Source organism: Pogoniulus pusillus, chromosome 19 (assembly GCF_015220805.1).
Source record: "Pogoniulus pusillus isolate bPogPus1 chromosome 19, bPogPus1.pri, whole genome shotgun sequence".
Lineage (NCBI taxonomy): Eukaryota > Metazoa > Chordata > Aves > Piciformes > Lybiidae > Pogoniulus > Pogoniulus pusillus.
Genome location: NC_087282.1, coordinates 24,311,156 through 24,337,660, shown reverse-complemented (window position 1 = coordinate 24,337,660; position 26,505 = coordinate 24,311,156). Strand labels below are relative to the sequence as shown.

General features: G+C 58.6%; 2 protein-coding genes across 2 annotated transcripts; both read right to left on the bottom strand.

Annotated features, from left to right (window-relative positions):
* Positions 1–1,510: 1,510 nt before the first annotated feature.
* LOC135183751 (uncharacterized) lies at positions 1,511–16,660 on the bottom strand. Its single transcript, XM_064158936.1, has 5 exons — positions 16,557–16,660; positions 16,170–16,438; positions 14,023–14,154; positions 5,602–5,744; positions 1,511–2,415 (listed from the first exon to the last, which is right to left on the bottom strand). The coding sequence occupies exons 1-5, from the start codon at positions 16,658–16,660 to the stop codon at positions 2,197–2,199; spliced, it is 867 nt and encodes a 288-aa protein (XP_064015006.1). The 3' UTR covers positions 1,511–2,196.
* Positions 16,661–17,405: 745 nt separating this feature from the next.
* GDPD2 (glycerophosphodiester phosphodiesterase domain containing 2) lies at positions 17,406–25,505 on the bottom strand. Its single transcript, XM_064158934.1, is given in 16 exon segments — positions 17,406–17,458; positions 17,713–17,748; positions 17,751–17,782; positions 18,208–18,290; positions 18,489–18,636; positions 18,969–19,120; positions 19,937–20,152; positions 21,315–21,465; positions 21,941–22,023; positions 22,483–22,628; positions 23,018–23,111; positions 23,509–23,607; positions 23,783–23,842; positions 24,065–24,158; positions 24,233–24,336; positions 25,392–25,505. Coding segments are annotated over 16 exon segments (1,665 nt in total).
* Positions 25,506–26,505: the final 1,000 nt, after the last annotated feature.

Below are 26,505 nucleotides of genomic sequence, written 5' to 3'. Positions count from 1 at the left end.
CCCAGTCACAGTCAGTCCTGGGTCACGGTCTTGACTGCTGCCATGGGGCACGCCCGAGATGCTCACTCCACTGCAGCAGGGCTGGTGTTTGGCGGTGAAGATGCAGTTTGGGGAACAGGCTCACCTCCGTGTCAGAGGCATCTGTGTCCCAGCACTGCCACAGAGCAACAGTGCTCCAGCCTGCAGCTCTCCAGCACCACTTGGTCCCAGGATCCAGGAGAGCTGCTGGGTCTCCATGGCAAACCACATTTCAAGCAGGACTGCAGGGATGGCTAAGTCCAGCATTGGCCATTACCATCCCAATGGGTTTTTGCCTCCAGGACCCTGCTCTGCCTGCAGCCAATCTGTGAAGTTGCCATCCTCTGAGATGAAAGAGACTGCAGGTGTGAAAGCCCTGCCAGAGCACAGCCCTCCCAGAGCCTTGTCCTGCCCACCCAGGCTCCCCCCAATCCCTCCCTCTTGGGCCAGCGACCCCCTGCTTTGGGCCAGCAGGTATGGTCCATGTGGATGGGTGACCCCAAAAGCAGCAATGCCTGGTACTGAGAACAGGCTCTTGTCCCAGACTGACACAGGCTAGGAAAGGAGGAGGCTGAAAAGAAAAAAAACTTCAGAAAGGAATGAGAGGAATTATTTCAGGGCTGTACAACCTGCCTCACACTGAGCAAGTGAAGGAGCCAATCTGTTTAGTTTATCTAAAGGAAAGTTCTGAGGCAGCCGAAGCGCATCTATAAATACCTACACGTGGGGAACATTTCTGATTGCCACAGTCCTTTATCCTAGCAAACAAAGGCAGCAACATTTCCTGGGGCTGGCAGCTAAAGCTAGAGAAATCCAGGTTACCAGCAAAGAGCAGACTTCTAACGGGCAGGCTAAATAGCCATCAGGCCAAGCCAGGCTAGGGACACAGCACTTTGGCCACCACAGTGGCTTTGAGCTGGAAGAGGGGAGATTGAGACTGCAGATGAGCAAGAAATTCTTTAGAGTGAGGGTGGGGAGGCATTGGCACAGGTTGCCCAGGAGGGTTGTGGGTACCCCCTCGTGTTCAAAATCAGATTGGGTGAGGCCTTGAGCAACCTAGGCTAGTGGAAGATGTCCTTGCCCATGACAGGGGGTTGGAACTGGATGATCTTTAAGATCCCTTCCAACCCAACCCATTCTATGATGCTATTAAGCCTTTCAATGAAAGCCAGGTGGCTGCTGCTAAAGAAGACATTGTGATGCAGCCAGACATTTGGAGCTGGATGCAAGAGCCACTGTACTCCAGAGCCTGGGATGGTGAGGAAGAAAAGCCTTTGGTATCTGACTGCTCCTGGCCAAGCAGACCCCCACGCCACATAGATTTGGCCCTGTGACTCTCCCATCTGTGGTTGTGGTTCCCTCCCACTGGTGAACAGAGACCAGCAGCTGAGGTCAACCTCCTGTCACGTTCAGCAAAGCACTGTTCCACCCTTCCAAAACTGGTAAAGATTTGGTGAATGTTTGAAAATGTAGAGAGTAGCAAGAGGGAAAATGCAAGGGGGGAAAAATGGGGCATGACCCATTTTATTGCACTCCCGAGGAGGAAGGAAGCATTTCAAAAGAAGAGAGAAGCAGCAGTGCAGTTGCAGCAGTGCAATATTTCAGAAGACTTTGACTTAGCAAACAAGCAAACCGTGCCAAGGGAAAAACAACATTTCCATATCATTTGAAATCTGTGCTGAGCTCCCTCCATCCTGGTCACTTCATCTCTCCCCCTTCGTTTGTCCCTGAAACTCCCCTCCAATCCTCATCCAAACAATGCTCTCACACCAGGAGGGAGCTGAGATTTACAGACCACATCCAAATCAACATTTCCAGGTCAATAAGACAGCAGAGAGGAATGGACCTGCCAGTTGAGGACACGATGGAAATCTGCAGTGTGGAAGGGTGCCAGCACTGGGCCCAGGAGGGCTGGGGCTGGGAGGACTTCCAGCTCCACACAGACTCTTGTGCACCACATCCACCTGCACTGAGGGCTGACACCAGACTGCAGCAAATGCTACCACAAGAGGATGATTTCTGTGTCAGCCAGCCCCTGGCACAGGGGACTGCTGGATCTCCTAGCCTGAGCATGTCCAGAGTAGCCACGAGGAAACACTGTAAGGCCCAGGGGAGGAAAATGTCCCCCTGGCACTGTCCCCGTGGTGGTATGAGCACCACAGCCCCGGTGCTGTCCCCTCAGTGCCAGCTGCCGGCTGTGCTGGCAGGGTGGGACACAGTGTGGGGTGCATGGAGGCTCACCTGGGGCAGGGTGCTGTGAGAGCTGAGCACCAGGCTGCAGATGCTGGCTGGTGCCTCTGTCCTACGAGCTGTCACCCTCACCAGCCGTGGTGGTGTCCCTGAGCCGCTGTCCCCAGCACCCGTGGGAAGGCTCCGCTCACCGTCCTGGGACGGATCCTGAAACGAGACAGGGGTTACCCGTGGGTAAGGCAGGCCACCTGCAGCCAGCGCCTACCACCACTTCTAGAAGGGTCAAACTGAGCATTTCCCACTCTGCTCAGCCCACACCTGGAGCACTGTCTGCAGCTTTGGTCCCCACTATACAAAAATGATGTGGACAGGCTGGGAAGTGTCCATAGAAGGGCCAGGAGGATGCTCACAGGACTGGCAGCCCTCTGCCACGGCAGCAGAGCCTGAGGGAGCTGGGGTTGTCCAGCCTGGGCAAGAGAAGGCTCAGGACAGACCTTATCAGCATGGACCAGGACATGCAGAGTGGCTGCCAGGAGGATGCAGACTCCCTTTGTACAAGGAGTGCCATGGAAAGGACAAGGGGTGATGGTGATGGGGACAAGTTACTGCTGGGGACATCCCCACTGAGCTCCAGAAGGAAATGTTTGCCATGAGAACAGACCCTGGAATCACCTCCCAAGGGAAGCAGTGGAGTGCCCTGCACTGGGCAGCTGAAGGCTCAGCTTGCCAGGGTGCTGGGACAGCACTGTCACCTAGACAGGTTGGAGCAGATGATCCTTGGGGTCCCTTCCACCGTGTCAGTCTGGCATTCACCATGCAGAGGGGTGATAGGGCCTTCAGAGAGCATCCTACTGCCCATGACAGCCCACCCTGGCATCAGCCACATGGGCAGCAGGCTTGCAGGCAGGGGACTCCAGAGTTGTTCTGTATGTTGAATTTGACTGAGCTGGAGTTAATTCTCCTCAGAGCATGCTCCTAGTGCTGTGTGTTGTAGAGCTGCAGTTAGGCGTTGGTAGCACTCCAGAGTTTTGGCTGCTGCTGAGCCCAGCACCCAGGCTCTGCTTTTCCAGCATTTCCCCACAGCAGGATGCTGAGGGGTGGGCAAGATCTTGGGAGGGGATACAGCCAGGCCAGCTGACCCAACCTGATCAAAGGGGTGCTCCATGCCATATGAGGTCAGCTCAGATATAAAAGTTGAGTGAGAGAAGGCAGTGTGGGAACATTGGTTGGTGGCATATGTCCTCTGGAGCAGCTGCTCCACGTGCTGGAGCCCTGCTGCCCAGCCGTGACCCAACATCGTCTGCCAGTGGAGAGCAGAGAACAAGACCTGTGTCTGCTTCTTCAGAGCCTTGGCTTTGTTTTTCATCCCATTCAATTGCTTCTATCTTGGCCCACAGGCCTTTGTTATATTTTCCCTTTCCCCTCTCCATCGAACAAGGGGAGAGAGAGTAGCTTTGGTGAAGCCAGAGCCAAACCACCACATCCTGCTGCTTGGCAGGGGCATCTGCCTGTTGGATTTCACATTTCAGCAACACAGGAACCCCTCCAACACCCTTTATTTGTGAGAAAGAATGAAGGATCTGATGCCATAGAGGGGCTTGGGCTGCTCGCTGCAGAGCAGCAGCCCCAGGATTGTCTGGTTTGTGTCCTGTGTGCAGGGCACTGCAGGGGGACAAGGAGCTCCCCTCAAGCCAGCTGTGCCAGGCCCACAGCTGTTTCCCCACTTGTTTTCACACTGAGTGTCCTTATTGACTATCACATCTCCTCAGGGCCCCATGGACAGGCCTGACCACAGCCTGGTGGCTGTTGCCAGGAGAGCTTGCTGGGGGGGTGGATCAAAGCGAAGGAGACAGGAAAACCCAAAGTGTGACCCCACTGCCCATGGCACCACCTCACTAAAAACCCATTCAGAAATGTAGATCTGCAGCTTGGCCTTCAACTAGGGGGACTGTCAGTGTGAAGGGGGACAAGAAAAATGAGGCCAAAACAGGTCCTGAGTCAGAAGAACACAGACATCTCCTGCACTGACCACGGGTAGTTCTGTCTCCTCTGTTCTTAGTCATTAGACTCCATTAAGGAGTTCCTCTTCCAAAGATATTGCTCCTTCTTCTCTGCTGTGCTGAGACTCCACTTGCAGCACTGTGTCCAGCTTCAGTGCCCCCAGCACAAAGGAATGACATGGAAGTGTTGGAGAGGGTCCAGAGGAGGCCACCAAGATGATCAGAGGGCTGGAGAAGCTCTGCTGTGGGGACAGGCTGGGAGAGTTGGGGTTGTGCAGCCTGGAGAAGAGAAGGCTCCAGGGAGACCTCAGAGCTGTCTTCCAGTACCTGAAGGGACTCCAGGAGAGCTCCAGGGGTGGGACTTGTGACAAGGGCTGGGAGTGCCAGGACAAGGAACAATGGGTTCAAAGTAGAGCAGGGTAGGTTTAGGTTGGACATTAGGAAATTCTTCACTAGAGTGGTGATGGAATAATAGAACAGGTTGCACAGAGATGCGGTGGACACCTCATCCCTGGATGTGTTCAAGGCCAGGCTGGATGAGGCTCTGAGCATCCTGGGCTGGTGGGCGGTGTCCCTGCCCATGGTGGGGCTTGGAACTGGATGAGCTGTAAGGTCCCTTCTGATTCAGGCTATTCTCTGATTCCATGATTCAGCCGCACCGCCCCTGTGTGCCACTCAGGTTCGGTGTGCCTAGGGTATGCAGTGGGAAGCCAGCTCAGCTAGGGAGGGACACACATGGTTGTTATCTTGGAGGACTGTTTCAGTGCAAGAGAGAACCCCTGAACTTCTGCATTTCTACCCAAATGCTGCTGTATGCCCAGTCCAGGGAATCCCATAGGGATGGCAGGGAAGAAGAACAGGAAGAAGGCTTGCAAAGGCAGAAGGCAATTTCATTGACTTTTGGTGCCTTTCAGCCCACTGAGACCCTCCTGCTCAATTCCTGCCCCCTCACCTGGTGCTGTGTCTTTCAAAAGGCTGTTGGAAGTTAAAGAGAATGCAAACAGGAGAGGCAGAAGTTATCTAGGAGCTGGAAGGCAGGTCTAAAAGGGAAACTGAAAAGATTCAATCTTCTTCACTTATCACAAGCAGCCTACGAGGCTGGCTACAACAGAGAGCTGAAACACCTCAGTGGGAGACAGTGTCAGACAGGGGCATCTAATCCAGCTGCCAGGGCTGAGCAGAAGCCAGAAACGCAGCTGAAGCTATCTGCATTAGCAGTAAGTCAACTAACACTTGAGAACCCGAGAAGCTGCCTCCTTAGTGAGGCAGGGAGGGAACAGCCTGGGTGTGAGCTGAGCTGGCCGCTGTGGCCAGCGCCCTCCTGTGTCCCTCGGCTCAGCCCGGGGCAGCAGTGAGCAGGGTCTGGCCCCGCCGCACCCTGCCGCTCTCTTACCTCGGGCGGGTGCCGGGGCTCTCCGGGTGCAGAGTGGGGCCGGCTGGCCTGATGCTGCTCCCCGGCTGTGCCATGGTGTGTGCCCGGGCCGGGAGGCTGCAGCGGTGCGGAGTGCAGTGTGAAATTGTAGAACTCGTGGATGTCTGTAAAACAGCACAGCAAACATCCACAGGACAGCCCAGTGCCAGAGTGCAGCCTGGGGCACTGCACCTGCGCCCACCTGCTCTGCCCACGCGGCATCTGTGAGAGGGTACCCTGGTGAAGGGCTCTGCTGACTGCCCACCCTTGCTGCACTGCCCACCACACCCTCTCGACAAGGCAGGAGGTGCAGCAGGGTGCCTGGCTAAGCAGGCAGGGCGCCGTGGCTATGGAAGGCAGAGGCATCTCCCCTGAGCAATCACCACATGCTCTAGAGCAAACTGCCCTCAGCAACAGCAGGCAAAACTCCCACCCCGTCCTGCTCTCTTTCAGGCTGTGCCAGTCCCTTGTACGGTTTCATGTCCCTTTAGCCCTGAGAAGCTGTGCCAAGCAGCCCCTGCTTGCCTACCCTAATGCTGCCAGGTTTTTCCCTTGCCACAGCTGTTCCCCAGTGCCCTGAGCTCCCTTCCCACAGAGACAGGCAGAGAGGGCCCAGGGCACTAGGACAGCAAGTTCCTGGTGTACAAATTCTAGAGCTGGTAGCTACAGCTATGTCCTGAGCATGAAAGAGAGCATGGGGTGACAGTAGCACCTGACAGTATCTGCTGCTCTCAGAGGGGCTGTGGAAGCCCAGACTTAATCATGCCCCTGCCAGGAACATTTTGCCCTCTCTGTGTCACACATGGAGGATTGTGGGGAGCAGCAGGACTGCACTGGGCTTTGCTCCTCCCTAACAAAGTCCCAGCTACTGGGCACCCAGGCAGCTGCTGGTCTTCAGCAGTCCCCAGCTCATCTCCAGAGCCAGGTTGGACATAGACTGCCACATCCAGCACCTCCATGGTGCCAGTACAGCACTGTGGAAGTGTTTCATTTCCAAAGGGCACCACATCAAAAGTGAGAAGATTTTTTACCAAGGCACTGAAAGGGGCAACAAAGATGGAGAAAGATCCGTGGGAGGGCACCCAGCCTGTTCAGAGAGGCTCAGCTGGGACATCAGAACAAATGCTCAGTGCCTGGCCAAAGCAGACAGCGAAGGCAAGAGGGAGGAGCGCAAGGCTGGCCCAAAGGGGAAGGGAGGCTGATGAAAGAGAGAAGCCGGTCAGCTGAAGAGCTGAGGCTGCATCCAAACGAGAAAAGCAAGAGGGCTGGGAAATGCTGCCAAGTGAAAGGCAAAGCTCCAAAAGGTCAGCCAAAAGAGTTTGGTAAACGCCTTGCAAGAGGCATAAAAGGGTAATAAATCTCTTCAAGCACCTGAGGAGCAGGAAGCCTGGTGGAGCTGGCAGGGCACAAAAGTCACAGCAGCATAAATAAGCTTTCAAAGTGGGGAAAGCTGCAGCAGGAACCTGATTTCATTTTCCGTGCCTGCCTCTGCTGCAGAGTCCCTCTTCTGCAAGCAAGCCCAGGGCCAAGGGGTGGCTCTCAGCTTGAGTGGGGCATGACTGCTCCTCCAGCGCTCCCTGGCAGCTCAGGGCTGAAGTGGCTACAGCAGACCTTCACTTCAAACTGTGCCACATCGCGGCACCACCTAGCATCCAATGCCCACTTTGCCAAGCTTTCCAAAGGAAATCTGATGAGTGCTGGGCAGTGCCAGCAGGAGCAGGCTGAGCACTGCTCAAGGCTGTTTCCCTAGGAGGCTTTCACAAAGCAAGAGTGCACCCCCAAACGCAGATGCCCACTTTCTCCCTGTGCTTCACCACGTGCCCATGCGCCGCAGCAGCACATCCGTGTTGCAGACGGGAAGGGGAAAAGCATCCACCCGCATCAGCCAGCTCCTAGGGGCTGCCTGGTGGCATCCCAGCCGCTGGAGAAAGCTGCTCTGAAACTCAGCTGCTGGCAGAGCAGCTTTGTGCCCGTGGGGATCCCGGCCAGGCCGTGCAGCCGCCCAAGTCCAGAGAGCACTGTGCCATTTGCCTGGCATCGATGCTGCTTTTGGAGCTGCTGTTTCACGCCGCATCAGTGCCAGGCTCCCTCTCGTGCCGTGGGAGAAATGGGGCAGACAGAAACGATGGGAGGAGTGGGAGTCCGCGGATCCGCCCACCGCACCCAGGGCATCTCCTCCGCAGCGCCCAGGGCTCCTGGCAGCTCCCGGAGGCCTTCTCCATCAGCCATGAGGTCACGGCGACAGCCACCACCGCCAGACAAGCAGGACTTTGTCTGCCTGCACAAACATCCCTGCCTCTGCTTATAAAAATAGTCACGGCAGGACCGGCCGGGGGCAGGGGGGCTCCTGCCTGTCTGCCCTACACTTGGAGTGTGCAAAACTCCCCCCAGACCCAGACGTGACAGCGTCAGCCCCATCCTAGGGGTGCACTGCTGCCGGCGTCCCTGTTTGTCACCCGTCTGCTGCAGGAACGAAGCCCTGGGCAGGCAAGCTGGCAAGGTGTCCGCAGGGCAGGCAGCTCGTCCTTTGCAGCAGCTGCTTTCCACCTATGACCCCCTTTCAGAGGCTCACTAGGAGAGACAATCTTGCTGTCAGGGGTTAGAGGAGTTTCAGAAGTGGAAGATGAAGATTAGATATTAGGTAAAAAGTCTTCCCAGAAAGGGCCCTCAGGCACTGGAAGAGGCTGCCCAGGGAGGTGGTGGAGTCACCATCCCTGGAGGTGTTTAAAAGAGGAGGAGCTCAGGGCCATGGTCTAACACAGGGGTCCTCAAACTACGGCCCGTGGGCCGGATACGGCCCCCTAGGCTCCTCAGACCGGCCGCCGGTATTGACAGATCCCCCACCCTGCCGGGGGCTGGGGAGGAAACCGAGCAGCCACTTCTGCCACTTGATCCGCTCGCCGGCCCCGCAGCCCCCGAGCAGCCGCCGGGACCGGGCTGGATCCCAACTATAGTCCAGCCCCCGACAAACTACAGTCGGGCCCCCGACAGTGCCTGAGGGGCAGTGAACCGGCCCCCTGCTTAAAAAGCTTGAGGACCCCTGGTCTGACAGAGAGATGTCAGATTATGGTGGGAACTACAGACCTGTCAGCCTGACCTCAGTGCCAGGGAAACTGATGGAGCAGGTTCTCTTGGGGGTGATAAGAGCACATCTGAGGGATGGCAAAGAGCTCAGGTCCAGCCAGCATGGGTTTAGGAAGGGCAGATCCTGCCTCTCCAACCTGATCTCCTTCTATGATCAGGTGACTGCTTGGTGGATGTGGGGAGGCCTGTGGATGTGCTCTGTCTGGACTTCAGCAAGGCCTTTGACACTGTCCCCCACAGCAAACTGCTGGCTAAGCTGTCAGCCCATGGCTTGGATGGCAACACTGTGCTGGGTTAGGAACTGGCTGGAGGGCTGAGCCCAGAGAGCGGTGGTGAATGGTGCCACATCCAGCTGGCAGCTGTCACTAGTGGTGTCCCTCAGGGATCAGTGCTGGGCCCCATCCTCTTTAACATCTTCACAGATGATCTGGATGAGGGCATGGAGTCAGTCATCAGCAAGTGTGCAGATGACACCAAGCTGGGGGCAGATGTGGCTGGGTTGGAGGGCAGAAGGGCTCTGCAGCAGGACCTTGACCACCTGCACAGATGGGCAGAGTCCAAGGGGATGGCTTCAATAGCTCCAAGTGCAGGGTGCTGCACTTTGGCCACAGCAACCCCATGCAGAGATACAGGCTGGGGTCAGAGTGGCTGAGAGCAGCCAGACAGAGAGGGATCTGGGGGTGCTGATTGATACCCACCTGAACATGAGCCAGCAGTGTGCCCAGGTAGCCAAGAGAGCCAGTGACATCCTGGCCTGCATCAGGAATGGTGTGGCCAGCAGAAGCAGGGAGGTCATTCTGCCCCTGTACTCTGCACTGGTTAGACCTCACCTTGAGTGCTGTGTTCAGTTCTGGGCCCCCCAGTTTAGGAGGGACATTGAGATGCTTGAGTGTGTCCAGAGAAGGGCAACGAGGCTGGGGAGAGGCCTTGAGCACAGCCCTATGAGGAGAGGCTGAGGGAGCTGGGATTGGTTAGCCTGGAGAAGAGGAGGCTCAGGGGAGACCTTATTGCTGTCTACAACTGCCTGAGGGGTGGTTGTGGCCAGGAGGAGGTTGCTCTCTTCTCTCAGGTGGCCAGCACCAGGACGAGAGGACACAGCCTCAGGCTGCGCCAGGGGAGATTTAGGCTGGAGGTGAGGAGAAAGTTCTTCCCTGAGAGAGTCATTGGACACTGGAATGGGCTGCCCGGGGAGGTGGTGGAGTCGCCGTCCCTGGAGCTGTTCAAGGCAGGATTGGACGTGGCACTTGGTGCCATGGTCTGGCCTTGAGCTCTGTGGTAAAGGGTTGGACTTGATGATCTGTGAGGTCTCTTCCAACCTTGGTGATACTGTGATACTGTGACTCAATAATCCTGAGAGCTTTCCCAACCAGGTGACTCTGTGATTCTGTGAGTTCAGGCAGCAAAGGCTGTGGCTGTGCCAAGAGTAGATTTTTAGGACACACAGGCCTGTGGCATCAAGGAAAATTTAAACAGATGTTGGTTTCCTTCATGCCCTGTGGGCACACAAGCCTGCCTCACCTGCACACCTGCAGAGCAGCACGACCTGAAAAGCCTCAGTAAGAGGACACTGTGGCAGCCAAGGATGCTGCTGTGTGCTGTCCCACAGCCCAGCTTCTGCTTGGTGCCAGTGGGTTGGACCCCTTCTGAGGCCCCTTCGAACCAGACCATTCTCTGACTGATTCAATCCACTCAAGATCTAAGGAGGAAGACTGACTCCAGATTTACAGATACTGGAACGTGTTTAACCATTTCCCCTGGAGCTGGTATGGCAAATAAGTGTCAGGAAATATTTCTAATGCTGTGCCTTTGTGCCAGCCACGTCCAGAAAGTGACATTTCTCCTGCAGGCTTACCCCAGGCAGGAACTCCAGCCTTGCACCAGCCTTGGCCCTGCTGCTGTGGGGTGGGTCCACACCTAACAGCCACCAAAAGCAGAGCTTTATATGGGTGAATTACAGAATTGTTTGGGTTGGAAATGCCCTCCGAGATCATCAGCCCAACACCAGCATGCAGACTAAACTCTGTCCCAGAGTGCCATGCCCACGCGTTTTCTGGACACCTCCAGGGACAGACTCCACAATCTCCCTGGGCAGCCTGTTCCAGTCTTTGAGAACCCTTTCAGGGAAGAGTTTTCTTCTAATGTCCAACCTAAACCTCCCCCGGGGTAACCCGAGGCTGTCTCCTCTCCTATCACTTGGTACTACAGAGAAGAGCCCAACCCCCACCTTACTGCAGCCTCGGCGCAGGGAGCTGTAGAGAGCAATGAGGTCTCGCCTCAGCCTCCTCTTCTTCACACTGAACGCTGGTTCCCTCAGCCAGTGAAGCTGTAACCGCCATTCCAGCAGCACTGCTGGGGAACTGAGCTGCCCACCCAGGGAAGCTCTGCACCCGGGGCTGCAGGATGGGTTGGCAGCAGCCTGCCTCTCCCTGTGCCTCTGCAGCAGAGCTCTCACGGCAGGAACCTTTTCGGCGGAGTAAATGAGCCAGGGAGGAGGGCCGGGGGCTGGGCAGCTTGCAGGACCTCCTGCAGCAGCCACTGCTGAGCCCCAGAAGGCTTTTGGGAGGAGCGCTGCGTGTGCAGCAGGGTGCCTGAGTGCACACAGGCTCTGCCTGCCCGCCTTTACCCATCACAAAGGGCACAAGGGCCCCTTTCAGCCCCAGCTCTGGAAGGAAAGGTCAGGGAGCCACATCTGCATGAAAGCCTGTCCTCCCTGGGGGGTTCCAGGGAGCAGAGGGAATGACTCCAGCCCAGCCACCACATCCCCAAGCCCAGACTGCCTGAGCACTGTCACTGGGCTGCTTCCCTGCAAGGCCCACGCTTGGCTGCGCAGGCACAGGGCAGGAGGGGCCAGGCAGAGTGAGCCAGCAGGGCCTGATTGCCCTCTGCTCCACCAAAGAATTCCTCTTGTGCAGTGCGGGGCTTGGTGCAGCTCCAACATCACTGAGGAGGGTCAGACGCCATGGCACCCACTGGGCACTGCTGCCCTGGCACAGCCAGCATGGCCCTGGGCATGGCCAGGTCCCAAGATACGGAAAGGCTGCAAAAGGAGGCACCTCTGCAGGACCAGAGCCCCGTGCTGGCCGGGAGGTACCTGTTGCTCTCCTGCACATCCTCCTCCCTTGCATAGCCTCCCTGACTCCCAGCATACCTCAGACAGAGACGCTGAGAAAAGGAGGGCTGAAAAGCAAGTAACAGAGAAAAGCTCCACCACCCTCTGGAGCTGCCACTGTGCTCCAGCGGCTCTGCACTGTCGACTCACTGTGCTCCTGTGCAGCTTGCTCTGGTTGGAGGTGTCCCTGCTGCCTGGAGTGGGGTCGGACAAGAGGGCCTTTGAGGGTCCCCTCCGAGCCGATGCAATCTGTGACTGCCACGAAGCGAGCCCAGTGTGTGCCAGTTGCCCGCACAGAGGCGCTGGCGGACAGAGGAATTCACGAACCCAGGCTCGGGGGGCGGAAGCAATTACCGCAAATTCCTGTGTAGGTAAACACGTCCAGGGCAGGCTTGCTTGGGCTCGGGGAACTCCCAGCCTGCTAAACCAGCTGAAAGGTCACCAGCAGTCAAGCGACACTCCCTCCTGCAGCGCTGACAGGACACTAAGGCAGGCGATTAGACCAGGGCGCCGGGAAGCCTGCCTGGCACACCGCGGCCAGCTCAGCCTGCCTGGCACCGGGTTCCCTCCACAACACTGCTGCCAGATGCTTTACTGCCTTCACACAGCCCTGCAGAGGGCTGGGGAACACACAAAAGCTTCCAGGGGTATTGGGCTTGCGTCGGGTTTGCCAAGGCCAATTGCAGCCCTGCTGGGGGACTACTGCCTTCAGTGTGGGGCTACTCATGGGCTGGGGACTGTTTTCAGAGTGAGTGGTAAATCAAGAGGCAAGAATGGCCCCAGAGACCCCTTCCCTGCCATGTGTTTCTATTGCGGGTGGCATGGGTGGCACAGACACCCCAGCACAAGCCCTGCACAAGGACACAGTGGGGATGAAAGCCTCCAGGTGGTGCTCCAACAGCAAGAACAAGACCAGGAGAATAAACCAGCTCAGAACACACTGCTCACCCCGTGACTGTCATTTTCAGGGGATAAGACAAAGCACAGAGGAGCTTGTTGCCAACTTGGGGTTCTGCAGGCACAGAAATGGGTCTCTGGCTGCAGAGGTGTGAAGAAAAGGTAAGAGCCAGAAAAGGAGTGATGGCGAGGGGGAGCATCAGGGCTGATTCAGCCTTGGCTCAGAAAGCACTGAAAATGAGGTGCAGACCACACATAAAGCTCTGTACCCAGGGCCCAGGTCCTCTCCTGGGGTGCAGAGCTTCTGGGGTGCTTTCCCTTCCTTCCCACCAGGGAAACTTGAGAAACCCAAGAGCAGAAACTGCAGGGCTGCCTGTGACTCCCTGAGGCCCCCTCCTGCCCCCTTCCACACACCACAGCTTCTGCAAATGGTGCTCTGGGGTTACCAACAAAATTAGCACCCTAGGTGAACCCACATAGCCAGGACCTGGTCTGCTCTAGCAGGGAATGGAGCTGAGCAACTCCAGTCCAAACCCATCGAATCTTGTTCTTTCTAAATAAAATCCTTTGCAAAGAAAGTGCATTTTCAGATGACCTTGCTCAGCAAGACAGCTGTGGGTCTTGCAGGGAGAAGCTGTGTAGTCCAGAGAGACTCCAGCTGTGTTTGTCTACATCCACACAGACACATTTATACTGCACTCAGAATGGTCTTTTCCGGAGCCCAGCCCCAGGACGAGCCTTGTGCCAAGTCTGCTCCTTGTGTAACACAGTCCCTGTGCCCCTGCTAGTGCTTGTGGCTCTAGATGTGAGAAAAGCCAGGACACCCCAGAAGGAGCTCACTCTCCAAGAGAGAAAAAGTGAGTTTGCTTTTGGGTGGCCAGCAGAAATGGGAAGTAGCATGTTGTGATGAGGCTGAGTGGCATGGGAAGGAGCAAGGTCCTGTGTGGGGTGTCTTTAAGCAGAGGAGCAGAGCTGGAAAGCCAGCGGTGGCTGTGGACACACCACACCCCAGGGTGCAAAGGGTGGGCATGGCACTGCAGCATCCTGTCATGCCCAGCAGCAGCCTTCAGCAGATGCTGGGCAGGTCTGACATGGTGTGTGGAAGAGGGCTTTACCTACTGTCTGCAACCACCTGACCGAGGAATCTTGTTCATGTTGCACACACTCACTGACTGCAGCCCCAATGCAGCTCAGCTCCCTGGCATTCCAGGCAGCCAGGATTCACCCAGCCTGGGCAGCACCAGGTGCCTGTGCCGGATCGGGCCCCCAGGAGAGCCCATTGACCACAAAGGCAGCGTGAAGCAGGGGCTTACCCAGCAGAGCATGGAAGAGTTCACTGCGCAAGATGTGCGAGACTTTTCCAATGGATGCTTTTAGCTCCTGCTCCTCTGGAGTCTGCAGGGTGCTTTGGTATCTGGACAGAATTTCCACTGCCCGTTCCATGTCTGCAGAGGGCACACAGCAGTAACAAGGCATTATCACTGAAGGATGGACAGACATCAGCAGCAAAGGCTCGAGTGCAGCCTTGGAGTGGTGGATAACACTGCCGGTTCCCCTCCAGCTTTAGATTTTTAAGTCAGCCACAAAAGCATCCTCCTTACCTGGAGGAGCTAACCCTGATATGAGCTGCAGAGGTGCCATGGTGGAGAGCTGGGCAGGGGCTGGAAGGAAGTTGGTTCTGCCTGCTGGCCCTTCTCAGCCTTGATCAGGAGCTAAACCCAGGCTGACACGTCTAAACTCTGAGGCACTGGGCAGCCTGAGCACTTCTGCCACCACCCAGGCAGAGAAGCCACCTGGGAGCTGGGCATGCCTTGGCTGCAGAGGGCTACGAGTACCGCAGCAGCAGCTGCAGCCATGTGGGGCCAGATGGCTGCAACAAAGCTGAGTGTGGCATCACTCACACAAAATATTGCAAGCAGCTCAGCTGCATGAGTGGCAAAACTTGAGCTTCTGCAGGGGGAAGCAGCCCTGGGTCAGCAGGAGACACTGGGAAAGAAACATGATGCCTTGGGGTCAGCTAAGGAAGGATGCTGGCCAGGAGAGGAGCTGGAGGCTGCCATGAATCAACACTTTGGTTAAAGACTAGGCTCGCCATAGCTGTGAGTCAACCCTGGGACTAAAACAGTGGAGCTGTGATCCCTCTGTGCCAGGACACCTCCATGCCTCACTGGGCAGACACCCAGTGTCAGTTCGGCTCCAGCCCCAGATGTGATCCATCTGTCATGTGGGTGGGGACCTCCCGAGGACTTTGAGCCCATCCCAAGCCTATCAGTGAATATTTCCCTTTGTCACCCTGGAAGCCTGCAGACAAAGAGCGTCTGTGTGAGGGGACAGGGGAGCCGTCCCACCACTGCTGGGGACTCTTTATTTAACCCGGGAACTCATGCAGAAAGGATGACCCTGCTCATCCCAGGGCTCTCAGCAGGGAATTCAGGTCATTGAATAAGAGGGTCTGTGTCTGCCAGGGTGTGTGCCACCTGCTGTCCCAGCCCGCTGGGCTGGCTGCCCTCATGGCTCCTCCTCAGCCCAGAGGGGAAGGGGCTCCTGCCTCTGCTACTGGCGCACACTGACTCATCCTGGCAGCAGAATGGAGAAAGGAGCCTGGGGAAGTGTGAATAGCTCCTGCTCAGACCTGGGCTCCACGCTGGCTCCAGGAAAAGCAGACTTGCTTTTATTGTCTTTATGGGTGCCCCAGCCCTGTGCTGTCGCTGAGGGCTTCCTTTTCTGCAAGATCAGACAGTGGCTCCAGACACTGGCCAGCAGCCTGCAAAGACACTTGAGTCATCTTCACCTGTTCGTTCCTGACCTTAGCAGAAGCTGAAGAAGCAGGTGGAGAACCGGGGCCGCTCCTCCAGGCCGCGAAGCGTGTGAACATCCCACCCCAGGCCAGGTTGCGCGGAAGGGGCAGGTACTCCGCACGGACCTCTGCGCTGCTGGCGGCCAGCACCAGCTGACGGCCAGAGGGAGCAGGGCAGCGCCGGCCCTGGACCAGCGAGCCCAGGGAAGTGCTGTGTCCGCAGCGCAGGGCAGAGGCCGGAGGACCCTTCCTGCAGCCCCCCAAGACAAAGCCCGTGGCGTCCGGGGCACAGCGCACCGTGCCCCAAGGCGCAAATCCCGCTGGCAGGACACCCTTCCTCGCAGGGTCTACGCCCCACACCTCGCCACAGCACTCAAGGATGCTGCCGGCACAGAATTCCACGGCCCCCCGCTCCGAGCCACGCCACGGCGGCACGACGTGCCCCGCACCCCAGGGAGGGAGGGACGCAGGGCACCCGCTCCTTGGGTCTCAGCCCCGAAGGGGCACGGTGTGGGGCCGCCCGAACCGTGGCGAGGAGGAGGAGAGCGAGGGCGGGACACCAGGAGCAATCCCGGTGCCGGTACCGGCAGGGCAGACACTTGTTGAGCGCGGCGGACCGCGGTGCCCGGTGCCGCGGGCAGGGCAAGGCAGGGCGCTTCTTACCTTGCCGGCGGATCATCGCTCCGCCGTGGCCGGCGGCCGCTCCGGTCGCTGTCAGCCCTCGAGCGGCCGAGCCGCCGCCCGCCTCGCCCCGCAGGAACCGGTCGAGGAGCCGCCCCTGCCCGGCGGCACCGCCTTGACACGGCCAGGGCAAGCGACTGCGACCGCTGCTCTGCTCCGGGGCGCGGCGGCTCGGCCTGCGGCACCCCGCCCCGGGCACCCGGGCGGGCACGCCCGGCTCGGCCTCTCCTCCCTCCCTCTCTCCCTCCCCGCTGCGGAGGGCCCGGAGGAGCCGCTCGGTCCCCGGCACCGCTTCGCCGCGCCGTCACTAGATGGCATGGACGCGCCGCGGATCGCCGCCCGCCCCGGGCCCGGCGGGTAGCGGCTCACGGTTCGGGGCAGCAGGGGAGGGAGAAGGCGGCGGTGGCTGCCAGAGTGTGTCCGCACTCCGCTGGTTTATTGGCACAGATAGGGAGGGGTACAGCCGACCCCATCCTCGAGTTTAAGACCCCGTTTCAAAGTACCCGGCGCCGCGTTCCCCCGCTGCCCTGCTGTTCCCCCGCCGCCCCTCACCTCCGTGGCCTCGCCGACCCCGGGTCCTGCCAGCCCCAGACTCCCCCACACCAGCCCAGCCCAAGTCTCCTCCCGGAGCAACAGGGTCTCACCGTTGCACGGAAGCCAGCAGCCCGGCCTGCAAGCATGAAGCCAGCAGGGGAAGGACCTGTGCCCAGCATGGGGCTGGGAAGAGCTCAGCTCCCCTCCATCTCGTGCAAAGCCACCCCACAACCCCTTCCAGCTGCCATGGGCAGGGCAGCCCCCGGGCAGCAGCGCTGGGCACAGGACTTCCCATCACCAGCTGCAGAGCTGCTGGCAGGCAGAGGCTGCCCTCCCCCTGCACCAACCGCTGACCTGAATCCCCACAAGACTAGAAACCCCAGGGCAGAGACCTTGGCCCCAGCACCACTACTCAGCAGCCCCCAGGGACAAGCCAGCTGCAGAAAACTGCCACAAAGGCTCCAGTTCCTCATTGCCAGTGGGGAATGGAAGCCTGGTTCCAGGTCTTTTCAGCTGAGGGCAGTTGTGCACCACACAGGGAGCCAGGAAGGCTGTGGAGGACAGGAGGCTCAGGAAGGAGTCTGCTAAGGAAAGGAGCCTCAAAGCTGGTCTGAAGAATGCTCCCCACTTCAGCTGTGCAGGACTCTGGCTGCCCTTCCCCATGGCTGGTGCAGATTGGAGGGGTCACTCTTGCATCAAGCTGTTGATCTTTGTTAGCAGCACATCGGTCTCGGACTCTGGGGGCACAGAGAGAAAACAGCCACTACAGGCAGCTGGCACCCTGCAGCGACAGGCAGAGCAGCCTGAAAAGCAGGTATGAGGAGACTGGAGGAATGTGGGATTCTCCAGTGCTGTCCAGCAGGGCTGCTTGCTAAAGGCAGGGCAGGAACTCCCTGGGCTGGGATTCCCTCACCAGGTCATCCCAAATCATTCTTTCATGTTCGACTGCAGAGAGCTGCCTGCCTGCCAGGGAGAGTCCCACAGGCACAGCCTGGCTCTGAGGAAGAGTAGCTCACATCCATGCACACTTACCTTCTGGATGTCTTCTCTGGGAGCACTTCCTAGGAGATGGAACAGAATTAACATTAGCACATCAAGTTTGGCCTCTCCCTTCCTTCCCTCAGGGTGACAGACAGAGACCACAGGACACAGTCCCATAGGAATCTGCTCTTAGTGCCTGCAGATGGGTAAAAGGAGCAAGGCCAAGGCCACCTCAGCCTCAGCCCTCCAAGCCCTGGGGTGCAGAGCCAGCCAATGAACTAAGGCACCCAGCATCCTGAGGGACAGTCAGGGTTTTGTCTGCAGCCTGGTGGTAAAATGTGCTGTGAGACACACTGCAGTCTCAGCCAGACAGGAGAGGACCCCAAGGATCCAGACAGGGGTGGCAGCAGATAGGACTGGGTTTGGGTATGTCCCAGCAACCTGGGGCACACCACAGCCTCCCCCAAAGGACCTGCCCCGGGAGCAGGGAAGGCATTAAACGTACTTCAGCAAGATGAAGGCCCAGAGGATGGCAAGGAAAGAAACACTGTCTGTGACAATCCAGATCATGAGGTATGTGCTGCTGGGCTGCAAGAAAAAAAGGCATCATCACCAACCAGGCAGAGCTCAGCCTACTGTGCCAGCAGTCCTTTCTGCAGGCTTGCATCATCCCATGCCAGCCAGCACCGAGCAACAGCCACCCTCCGAGGGCTGCTGCCGAAGAGGGCTCCCGAGTGCCAGGGACACAGGCTGTGGGGCAGGGTGAAGGGTGGAAGCGCCACCTACCAGCAGCCAGATGGGGCGTTTCATCTCCTTCAGCACCTGGCAGGCGTTGGTCGTGACAGAGCTTACCCCAGAGCACCACAGCACAGAGAAGAGCCAGGGCTGGTTCACCACGTACAGGTTGACAGAGACGTTGTCCTGGCGGTACTGCCTGCAGGAGACAGCGTGCTCAGGGCAGCAGGCAGGGGGCTGCCAGCACACTCGCTGCACAGCAGAAGGCTGTGTCTGGGATGCGATCCAGCATTTGCAGCCACTGCACGGAGAGTCGGGCCCAGGGCAAGCTTGCTGGCAAGGCAGAGGACTGCAGCCAGCTCCATCCCCTTAGGTGTGCTTGTCCCACAGCTGCAGCACACACCCTGCCCTTCCCAGCAGCGCTCCAGCACTCACCCTCAGAGCTCATCTTCACCTCTGCTGGCTCTGGGGCTGAGCTAGAACAGTGCCTAGGCCCTACAGCTCCCAGGCTCCTTGGCATAGGGCTCTCACCTGATCTCCTCAGAGCTCATGTCCTGGTAGGGCAGATTGACATGCAGCAGTGGCTCCTTCTCGTTCTGGAGTCTCTTCCGGCCATAGACTTGCTGAACCCCCGGGGCCTGTTGTTTGACTTGCTCCCTGTACCCATCGGGCAGCCAGAGGACCTGGGCAGGAGCCAGAAACCACGTGTAGTGAAGAGGTACCCCAGAGAGCTCGCTCTCCTCTGGTACTTCCTTGCAGTAGGACTTTCTCAGACAGCTGGTGCTTGAGCTCCTCTCCATGCTTAGCAATTCCATGAGGATCTTATCCAGGACAGTCTCCTAAGAGACTTGTCCCAGCCAAGAAGTAAGCAGAGCAGACTCCAGTGAGGGGAGAAAGCAGTTCCAGTGTGAGGAGGCTGGAGCATTTCTGTCCTTTCTGGGTTGCTGAATGGGCTAAGTCATGCATCCTTCTGGCCCCAGCTGCAGCAAGAATGCACCTTGGATCAGATTAGAGTCCAAGGCTTTGCTGTGCCCCTTTCTGCTCTCCACTCTCTAAAAGCTAGGAAGGGAAAGTGATGTGGGTGCTGATTCATCCCCTCAGGGCAGCACGTGTCCTGTGCTGCAGAGGCCGGGTGAGGTGTAAAGGCAAGGCAGGAGGCTGCAGCTACAGTCCTGAGAGCTGCAGGGAGAGGTGTGGTGAAGTGTGGAGAGGTGGAAACCTGAGCACTTTTTTCCTGCTCTCGGTAGCATTGTTGGTCCCCTCCCTAGGCTGACTCACTGTTTACACAACTGGGTGGCCAAAGTATTTGGATGGGTCTAGAGCTGTAGACCCCTAATTATTGGTAACTCCTTCCAGCTAGAGAGCCCCATGCCTGGACAGGGCTCCCCAGCAGGGAGCACACGTGGGGATGGGGTGTGAGAGGCAAGGAGGCTCGGTGGGGTTGCTGGGGCACCTCCCAGCAGGGCAGGGCTGTGACAGCAGGGCGGGGGCCAGCTCACCTGCTGCAGTGGGATGCCTGACTGTAGGATGGCCTCCAGGGTGGCGTTGACGAAGCTCTGGTAGTCGCTGTGGTTCTCAGGACGCAGGTCAAACATGATGGAAATGTTGCTCTGCTTGGCTGCCTCCAGGGCCTGCTGCAGGGATGGGATCCGCTGCTTGGTCACCTCCTGGCGATCGCTGGCAGACAGACTGTGCACGGTGGGAAATGGCCTCCGCTGCCAGGGGGAGAGGGAGTCACCAGGGCAGCCCTGGAGCTACGCCCCCTCAGCTGCTGCCATCTCACAGCCCCCTGAGCTTCCACTGCTGCCATCTTAGCAACCCTTTGAGCTTCCACTGCTGCCACCATAGCAGCCCTCTGAGCTTCCACTGCTGTCATCATAGCAACCCTCTGAGCTTCCACTGCTGCCATCATAGCAACCTTCTGAGCTTCCACTGCTGCCATCATAGCAACCCTCTGAGCTTCCACTGCTGCCATCATAGCAGCCCTCTGAGCTTCCATTGCTGCCATTCTCAGCAGCCCTCTGAGCTTCCACTGCTGCCATCATAGCAACCTTCTGAGCTTCCACTGCTGCCATCATAGCAACCTTCTGAGCTTCCACTGCTGCCATCATAGCAGCCCCCTGAGCTTCTACTGCTGCCATCATAGCAGCCCTGAGCTTCTACTGCTGCCATCATAGCAACCTTCTGAGCTTCCACTGCTGCCATCATGGCAGCCCCCTGAGCTTCTACTGCTGCCATCATAGCAGCCCTGAGCTTCTACTGCTGCCATCATAGCAACCTTCTGAGCTTCCACTGCTGCCATCATAGCAGCCCTGAGCTTCTACTGCTGCCATCATAGCAGCCCTCTGAGCTTCCACTGCTGTCATCATAGCAGCCCTCTGAGCTTCCACTGCTGCCATCATAGCAGCCCTCTGTGTTTTCATGTCCTAAGGTGGTGGCTGTCTCTGGCTCTTCGCTTCCTCTCCAGCACAGACAGGCACAGGAATCCTTCCCCTGCAGATCCATGGGGCACCTCTACCCTTCTCCCCACTAACAGCACAGTTCAAGCAGCCCCAACACCTCTAGGTAATTAAGAGCAGCTCAGCAGTGTGTTAGTCACTTTCTGGGAAGAGCCTTGCCACAGCTGCCTCCAAGCCTAGGCAGGCTGTGCAGCTCAGAACATCTGGGTGAGACATCGAAGCAGCCTCCCCCATGACTCAGCTGAGGAGGAAGAGCAAATCTCACCCCATGGATTTGTGCAGGTGCAGAAGTGCTTTTGCACCCTGTCCAGCTGTCTGCCAGGACCAAGGCTTCAGAGGGAACCTTCCCCAGGGCAGAGCTCCTACTTCATCCACAAATACACTCATCCCTAAGCAGCCACCCCAGGGGCATTCTGACCTCCAGGAACCAGCTGCCAGCATCCAGCTGCTGGAGGTCTGTCCAGTTGAAGGCAGTGCTGTTCAAGGCAGCCCTCTCGGGGAACACAGCCTGCACATTGGTGGTCCTGGTGAGTTCTTCATCGTGCATCAGGAACGGGACCCCATCAGCACTGGCAAAAGAGCAGAGAGAAAAGCTCTAATTTCCCTGCCTTGGCATTTCTGCCCCTCCCAGCCACCCTGCTAGGCTAACCCCCACCCTCGTGTCTGCTTGTGGCCCTCTACACAAAAAGGAGAGTGTCCAGAGTGCACAGACCACCTAGAGACCAAGGCAGGGACCAAGCAGTTCCTTGCTGACTGCAGCAGCTGCCCCCACAGCAGGACTGCATGGGACAAGCCAGAGGCAGGGGCTGTGCTCCCAGCGGTTCCACTCCAGGATGGTGCCTCCCTCCTCACAGCCTGAAGGCACCCTGCATGGGGAGGACAGAAACCCAGCACCTCTGCCAGGTCACTGGGCACCAGGCTGCAGATGGTCCTGCCTCCAAACACAGGCCAGGTCAGTGCCTTAGGTGTCTTCCAGAACGCCCCCCATGGAAAGTGACCCCCAGGATACAGAGGCCTCCCTGCCAGCCCCTGCTGCCCCTTTACCTCACCATGACGTCTGTCTCAAAGACTTGCACATCACAGTCCACAGCCTTCTGCAGTGACATGAGGGTGTTCTCAGGGGCCAGCTGGAAGAGGTGTGGTGGCAGTGGTGAGGGCATGGGCAGGAAGTGGGCACTCATCCTGCCTGGCTGCAACCAGAGCTCTGGGGCAACCACAGTGAGACTTGGGTGACCCTGATGGGGCAGGGGACAGGAAGAGGGCTGGGTGCAGGCAGCCAGAGCCTGCCCCGTCCCTGCTTTCCAGCCCACACTACGCACCCGGGCTTTGTGCTGACAGCTGCCTGCTCCTTGTCCAGCTGCACTGAGGAAGCAGCTCCGCCCTGCAGCTGCTGTACCCGCTCCTCACCCTGTGCTTACCCACCCTGCAGCCTGCTGCTGCCCCACCTGCTATGGGGACCCCTCGCTACTGGGCTGGCCAGAGCTTGTCCAGGTCTGCAGCAGCAAGAGTCTGGTGCCAGCGCCCTGCACCGGGCACAGCCTGCTCCGTCCCACTGTGCCAGGATGCTGCAGGGGCTGGCTACTCACCATGGGTGCTCCTCGGTGGCCAACCATGGCTGGCTTGGGGGGCAGCTGGTTCTCCTCCATGATGCAGGGGGAGGTGATTCCCAGGGGAGCCAGGTACAGTGCGATCATCACAGCGCAGTACACAAGCAGTAGGGACACCCGGAGGCCTGGAGGCAGGGGCAGAGAGTGAGGGACAGAGGAAGTGCTTTGCAGGCCATTAGGAATAAGCCAAGGCTGCTTCCTCTGGCATTAACTTATGGCTGCCACAGGTCAGTCACTGCATTCCTCAGCCTCTGGCACCCTACAGGTCCCTTGCATCCCAACCCAGCACTTCTGCAGGCTGCCATCCATTGCTCTCCTTCAGCTGCCAAGTGGTGAGGGCTGAAGCTGCAACAAGGGCATCAGGAGCACCAACAAAGTGCAGGCAGCACTATCAGATTGAGACCTGGCCACCTGTTCCCACAGCAGCAATGCTCTCTGTGCACCACTCTGTCACCAGTGCCCCTAGGCTGGGCACTAGCTGAGGTGGGAGGTGGGGGCCCTAGAAGGGGGTTACCTGTGCTGCGGGTGCGGTAGATGAAGCTGGCCAGGGGCCAAGCAAGGAGTGTCATTCCCCCAACGGCTCCAATGTGCAGGAAGGGACCTGTTGCCTGGGGAGGCAAAGGCAGGGCATTAGCCAGCATCAGCCCAGCTTCTCTCCCAAAATCCACATGTTCCAATGCTGGAGATCTGCTACTGCAGCCAGCACTGCTGGAAGGGAGGGAAGGGCAGGGAGGGAATGGCAGGGAGGGAAGGGCAGGCTCCTGGGATGACCAAACATATTCCCTGCCCTGTCCACTCATTGCTCATCACTCTGACTGCAGCTGCTCTAGGGAGGACTGCAAGAGCAGGAGCACCTTGCCTGGCCAAGCAGCAGAAGCCAAAGACAGGGAGTTAACCTCCATGGCACACAGCCATGCTGGGGTTTCCAGTCACCACCCTTCAGCTCATTCCCACAGGCCAGGCTCTGGGCACAGCGGGGGAGTCTCTGGTATCGAGGTGACTCACCTGCAAGGAGATATGTGCACTTCTCCACTCCTCTGCCCACTTTATTCCCAGCCCTGTGAAGGCTGCAGCCACCACCAAGGCAATGAAGATCAGCAGGGTCTGTAGGGCAGGATACAAGGCAGTTAAGGGAGCATACAGCATGCTGCAGGCCAGATGGGCTCTGCCCTGGCAGGACAGGCAGAGGCTTCTTCATCCTTTCCTCCTGAGCCCTGTCTGGGTTTGTGGCTGAGCTCTGTACCCCGTGCTCTGAGCAAGGGTAATATTCCCCTCTCACCTTGTGCAGCCAGTGCAGCTTTAAGGGCTGGCCACAGAGCTGTAAGCACAAAGCAAGGACCTGTAAGAAGAACAAGGAGATGTCAGAGCTGGGCTGTACCCCACACCTCCGCCTGCTGAAGGCACAGGACTCAGCCACAGGAGGTTCGGTCTCCCAACATGGGGAGGGTCTCTGGCCATGCTCAGGTGGACAGCTCCAGCAGGCCAGATGCTGTGGGCTCCAGCAGTGTGGCAGTGTGCACAGTGTGACCCCACTGGCACAAGCAGGGTCCCTGGGGCTCACCAGCAGTGTAGTTGAGTAGGTGATCAGCACAGCTGTAGCTATGAGCAGCACCAGCGACCAGTCCAGCCACAACTTCTTCTGCTTGAAGATGAACCTGGCAGCAAAGGGGGTGGTTGGAGAGGCAGGGGGCACACACAGAGCAAGGCTGAATGTGGGGATCCTACTTACTCATTGAAGTTGTGGAAATCATTGAGAATGATGACTGTGAAGTAGAGCCACACCAGTGTGAAGAGGAAGATGAGGAAGAGGAAAAGGAACCAGCTGCAGTCGCACTGAAAGCCAAGGTGACAGCTATGCACACAGCTGCAGGGCACCCAGCCCACAGCCCTGCAGCAAGGTGCACAAGCAGGCACTGTGCCCAGGACTGCGGGCACGGTGCTGTCCCAGGGAGAGGGAAGAGAGCTTCCAGGGAGAGCTCTTCTAGCCAGACCCATGCTCCAGGGAGCTGGAGCAGAGCTGGGGAGGACAGCCCCTGGGCAAGGACTGCCTCCTGCGCAGCATGTGGAGCTCTGTCCCCTTTCCGTGGGGCAGCTCAGTGCCTGCACTTTGGACATGTGAAGAGACCAAACCCCAGGTGCTGTGGTGGCTGCTCCGTGGGCGAGGCAGAGGGCTGCTGTGTGCCAGAGCTGCCATTGCAGCGGGGAACCTGCAGGCTGCTCCTGCGGGCTCAGCTGAAACCAGGCTCATATTCAGGGTCTCCAGCTCCTGAATACTTAGGGAGGTGAGGGATGCCAGGTGCTGAATTGGACATGTGGCAGACAGGAGCAGCCCACACATTCCAGGCAAGACAGGACAAGCAGCAGCACAGCCACTCCCATGGGACCTGGAGACCTCAGAGAATCCCAGGGCCTCACCCCTCCCAGGTTACAAATTGCCAGGGACTCATTCTTCCAGCAGCCCGTGGCTAGGGGCTGCACCCAGCCCAGGCACCGTGCCTTCCACGTGCCCTGCTAGGCACCCAGTGCCCCAGGGCCTGCCTGCCATGCTCAGCCCTCGGGCAGTGCAGTGCCCGACTCCTGGCACAGGAACTCCACCGCAGGCTTACGCTCAGCCGGGCAGGGGATGGCCCTGGCTCAGCCCTGCTGCTGCCAGCCTGCTGCTCTGCCCTTCTTGTGACCCACAAACAGGTCAACCTCTCACCATCTCACTGCTCCCAGCCAGGGCAGTCCCTGGACTGAGAGGGTGCCAGGTAGCACCCTGGCTCAGCCCTGGGGAGCAGGACGGGTGAAATGTTTGGGCTGAGCTGAGCCTTGCCCCATCCCAGCAAGTACCCCGAGCCTCACACGCAGGCTGGCCAGCCCCAGCTTAGCATCACCTTTGGTATTACCTTGGTGGTTCTCAGGCCCTTCCTCTTCTCCTTCTTGGCAGTGATCCACTGGCAGCTGTAGAGGCAGAGCAGGCAGGTGGCACAGGGGCGGCAGCAGCCAGCAGGGTCTGCCATGGCACCAAAGCTGTCCTGGGCCGGGGGTCAGCTGTCCTGCGGGGGACGCACGCAGCACGTTGGGACAGCTCTCCCAGCACACAGTGTCCCCCAGCCTGTGGGCATGGGGTGTTGCAGCTTCCTGGGCCCAGGTACCCTGGCAAGCAGCTGTGCTGGAGCCCTGGAACGCAGTGGGGCTGCTGGCTGTGCCCCAGACAAGGCACAGTGCCAGGCAAAGCGGGAGCACAGGATGCAGCCCAACCTGTTCAGCCGGCTGCCCTGGGACCCTTTGCTTGGCAAGCTGGAGCAAGCCCAGAGCTGGCCCCAGCCCAGGGTCTGGCACCGCTTGACAGCCATGGGCACCCCGCAGGCTCCAGAGACCACCAGACTGCCCAGCTCCACACAACCCGGCACACAGCTCCCTTGGGAGCAGCCCGTCTTGCAAGGACCAGCAGCTTCCTGCTGCAGCCTGGGGCTCCTCCTGCACAGCTGGGGCACACACAGCAGTGTAGGGGTCCCCATCCCCCTCCCAAAGTGCAGGTCTGTGCAGGAGCAGCACTGTCTGTCAGCCCTGAAGTGCAGCTGCTGCAGTGAGGGGTTCCTGGTGGGGCTGGAGGAGCTGCATCTGAGCAGCTGTAGGATGGTTGTGGGGCCAAACACTATGGGGGGCCAGGAGGAGAGTGGCACTTATGGGGGCAACCCACTGCAGGCACCGGCGCTGTGTGGGACTACCATGGAGTTCTCCATGCACTGGGAAGGGGACAGGGCCAGGATGCTTTGCTGTGGCCCCAGGACTCCTGGTGCCCGGCTGGAGAAAGGAGAGGGCCCCAAGCAAGATCTCCCTTCATCCACCTCGAGAAACCCCACGGTTGTTCCCACCTGCCCTGCTGCAAAGCTGCTTCCCCTTCTCATCCCAACCTCGCAAGCAGGCCAGGCACCCCAGGCAGGCTGCAGCTCTCACTTCATTGTGCCCGGAAGGAGCCAGCTGACCACATCTTCCCAGCCACATTCTCTCCAGTGT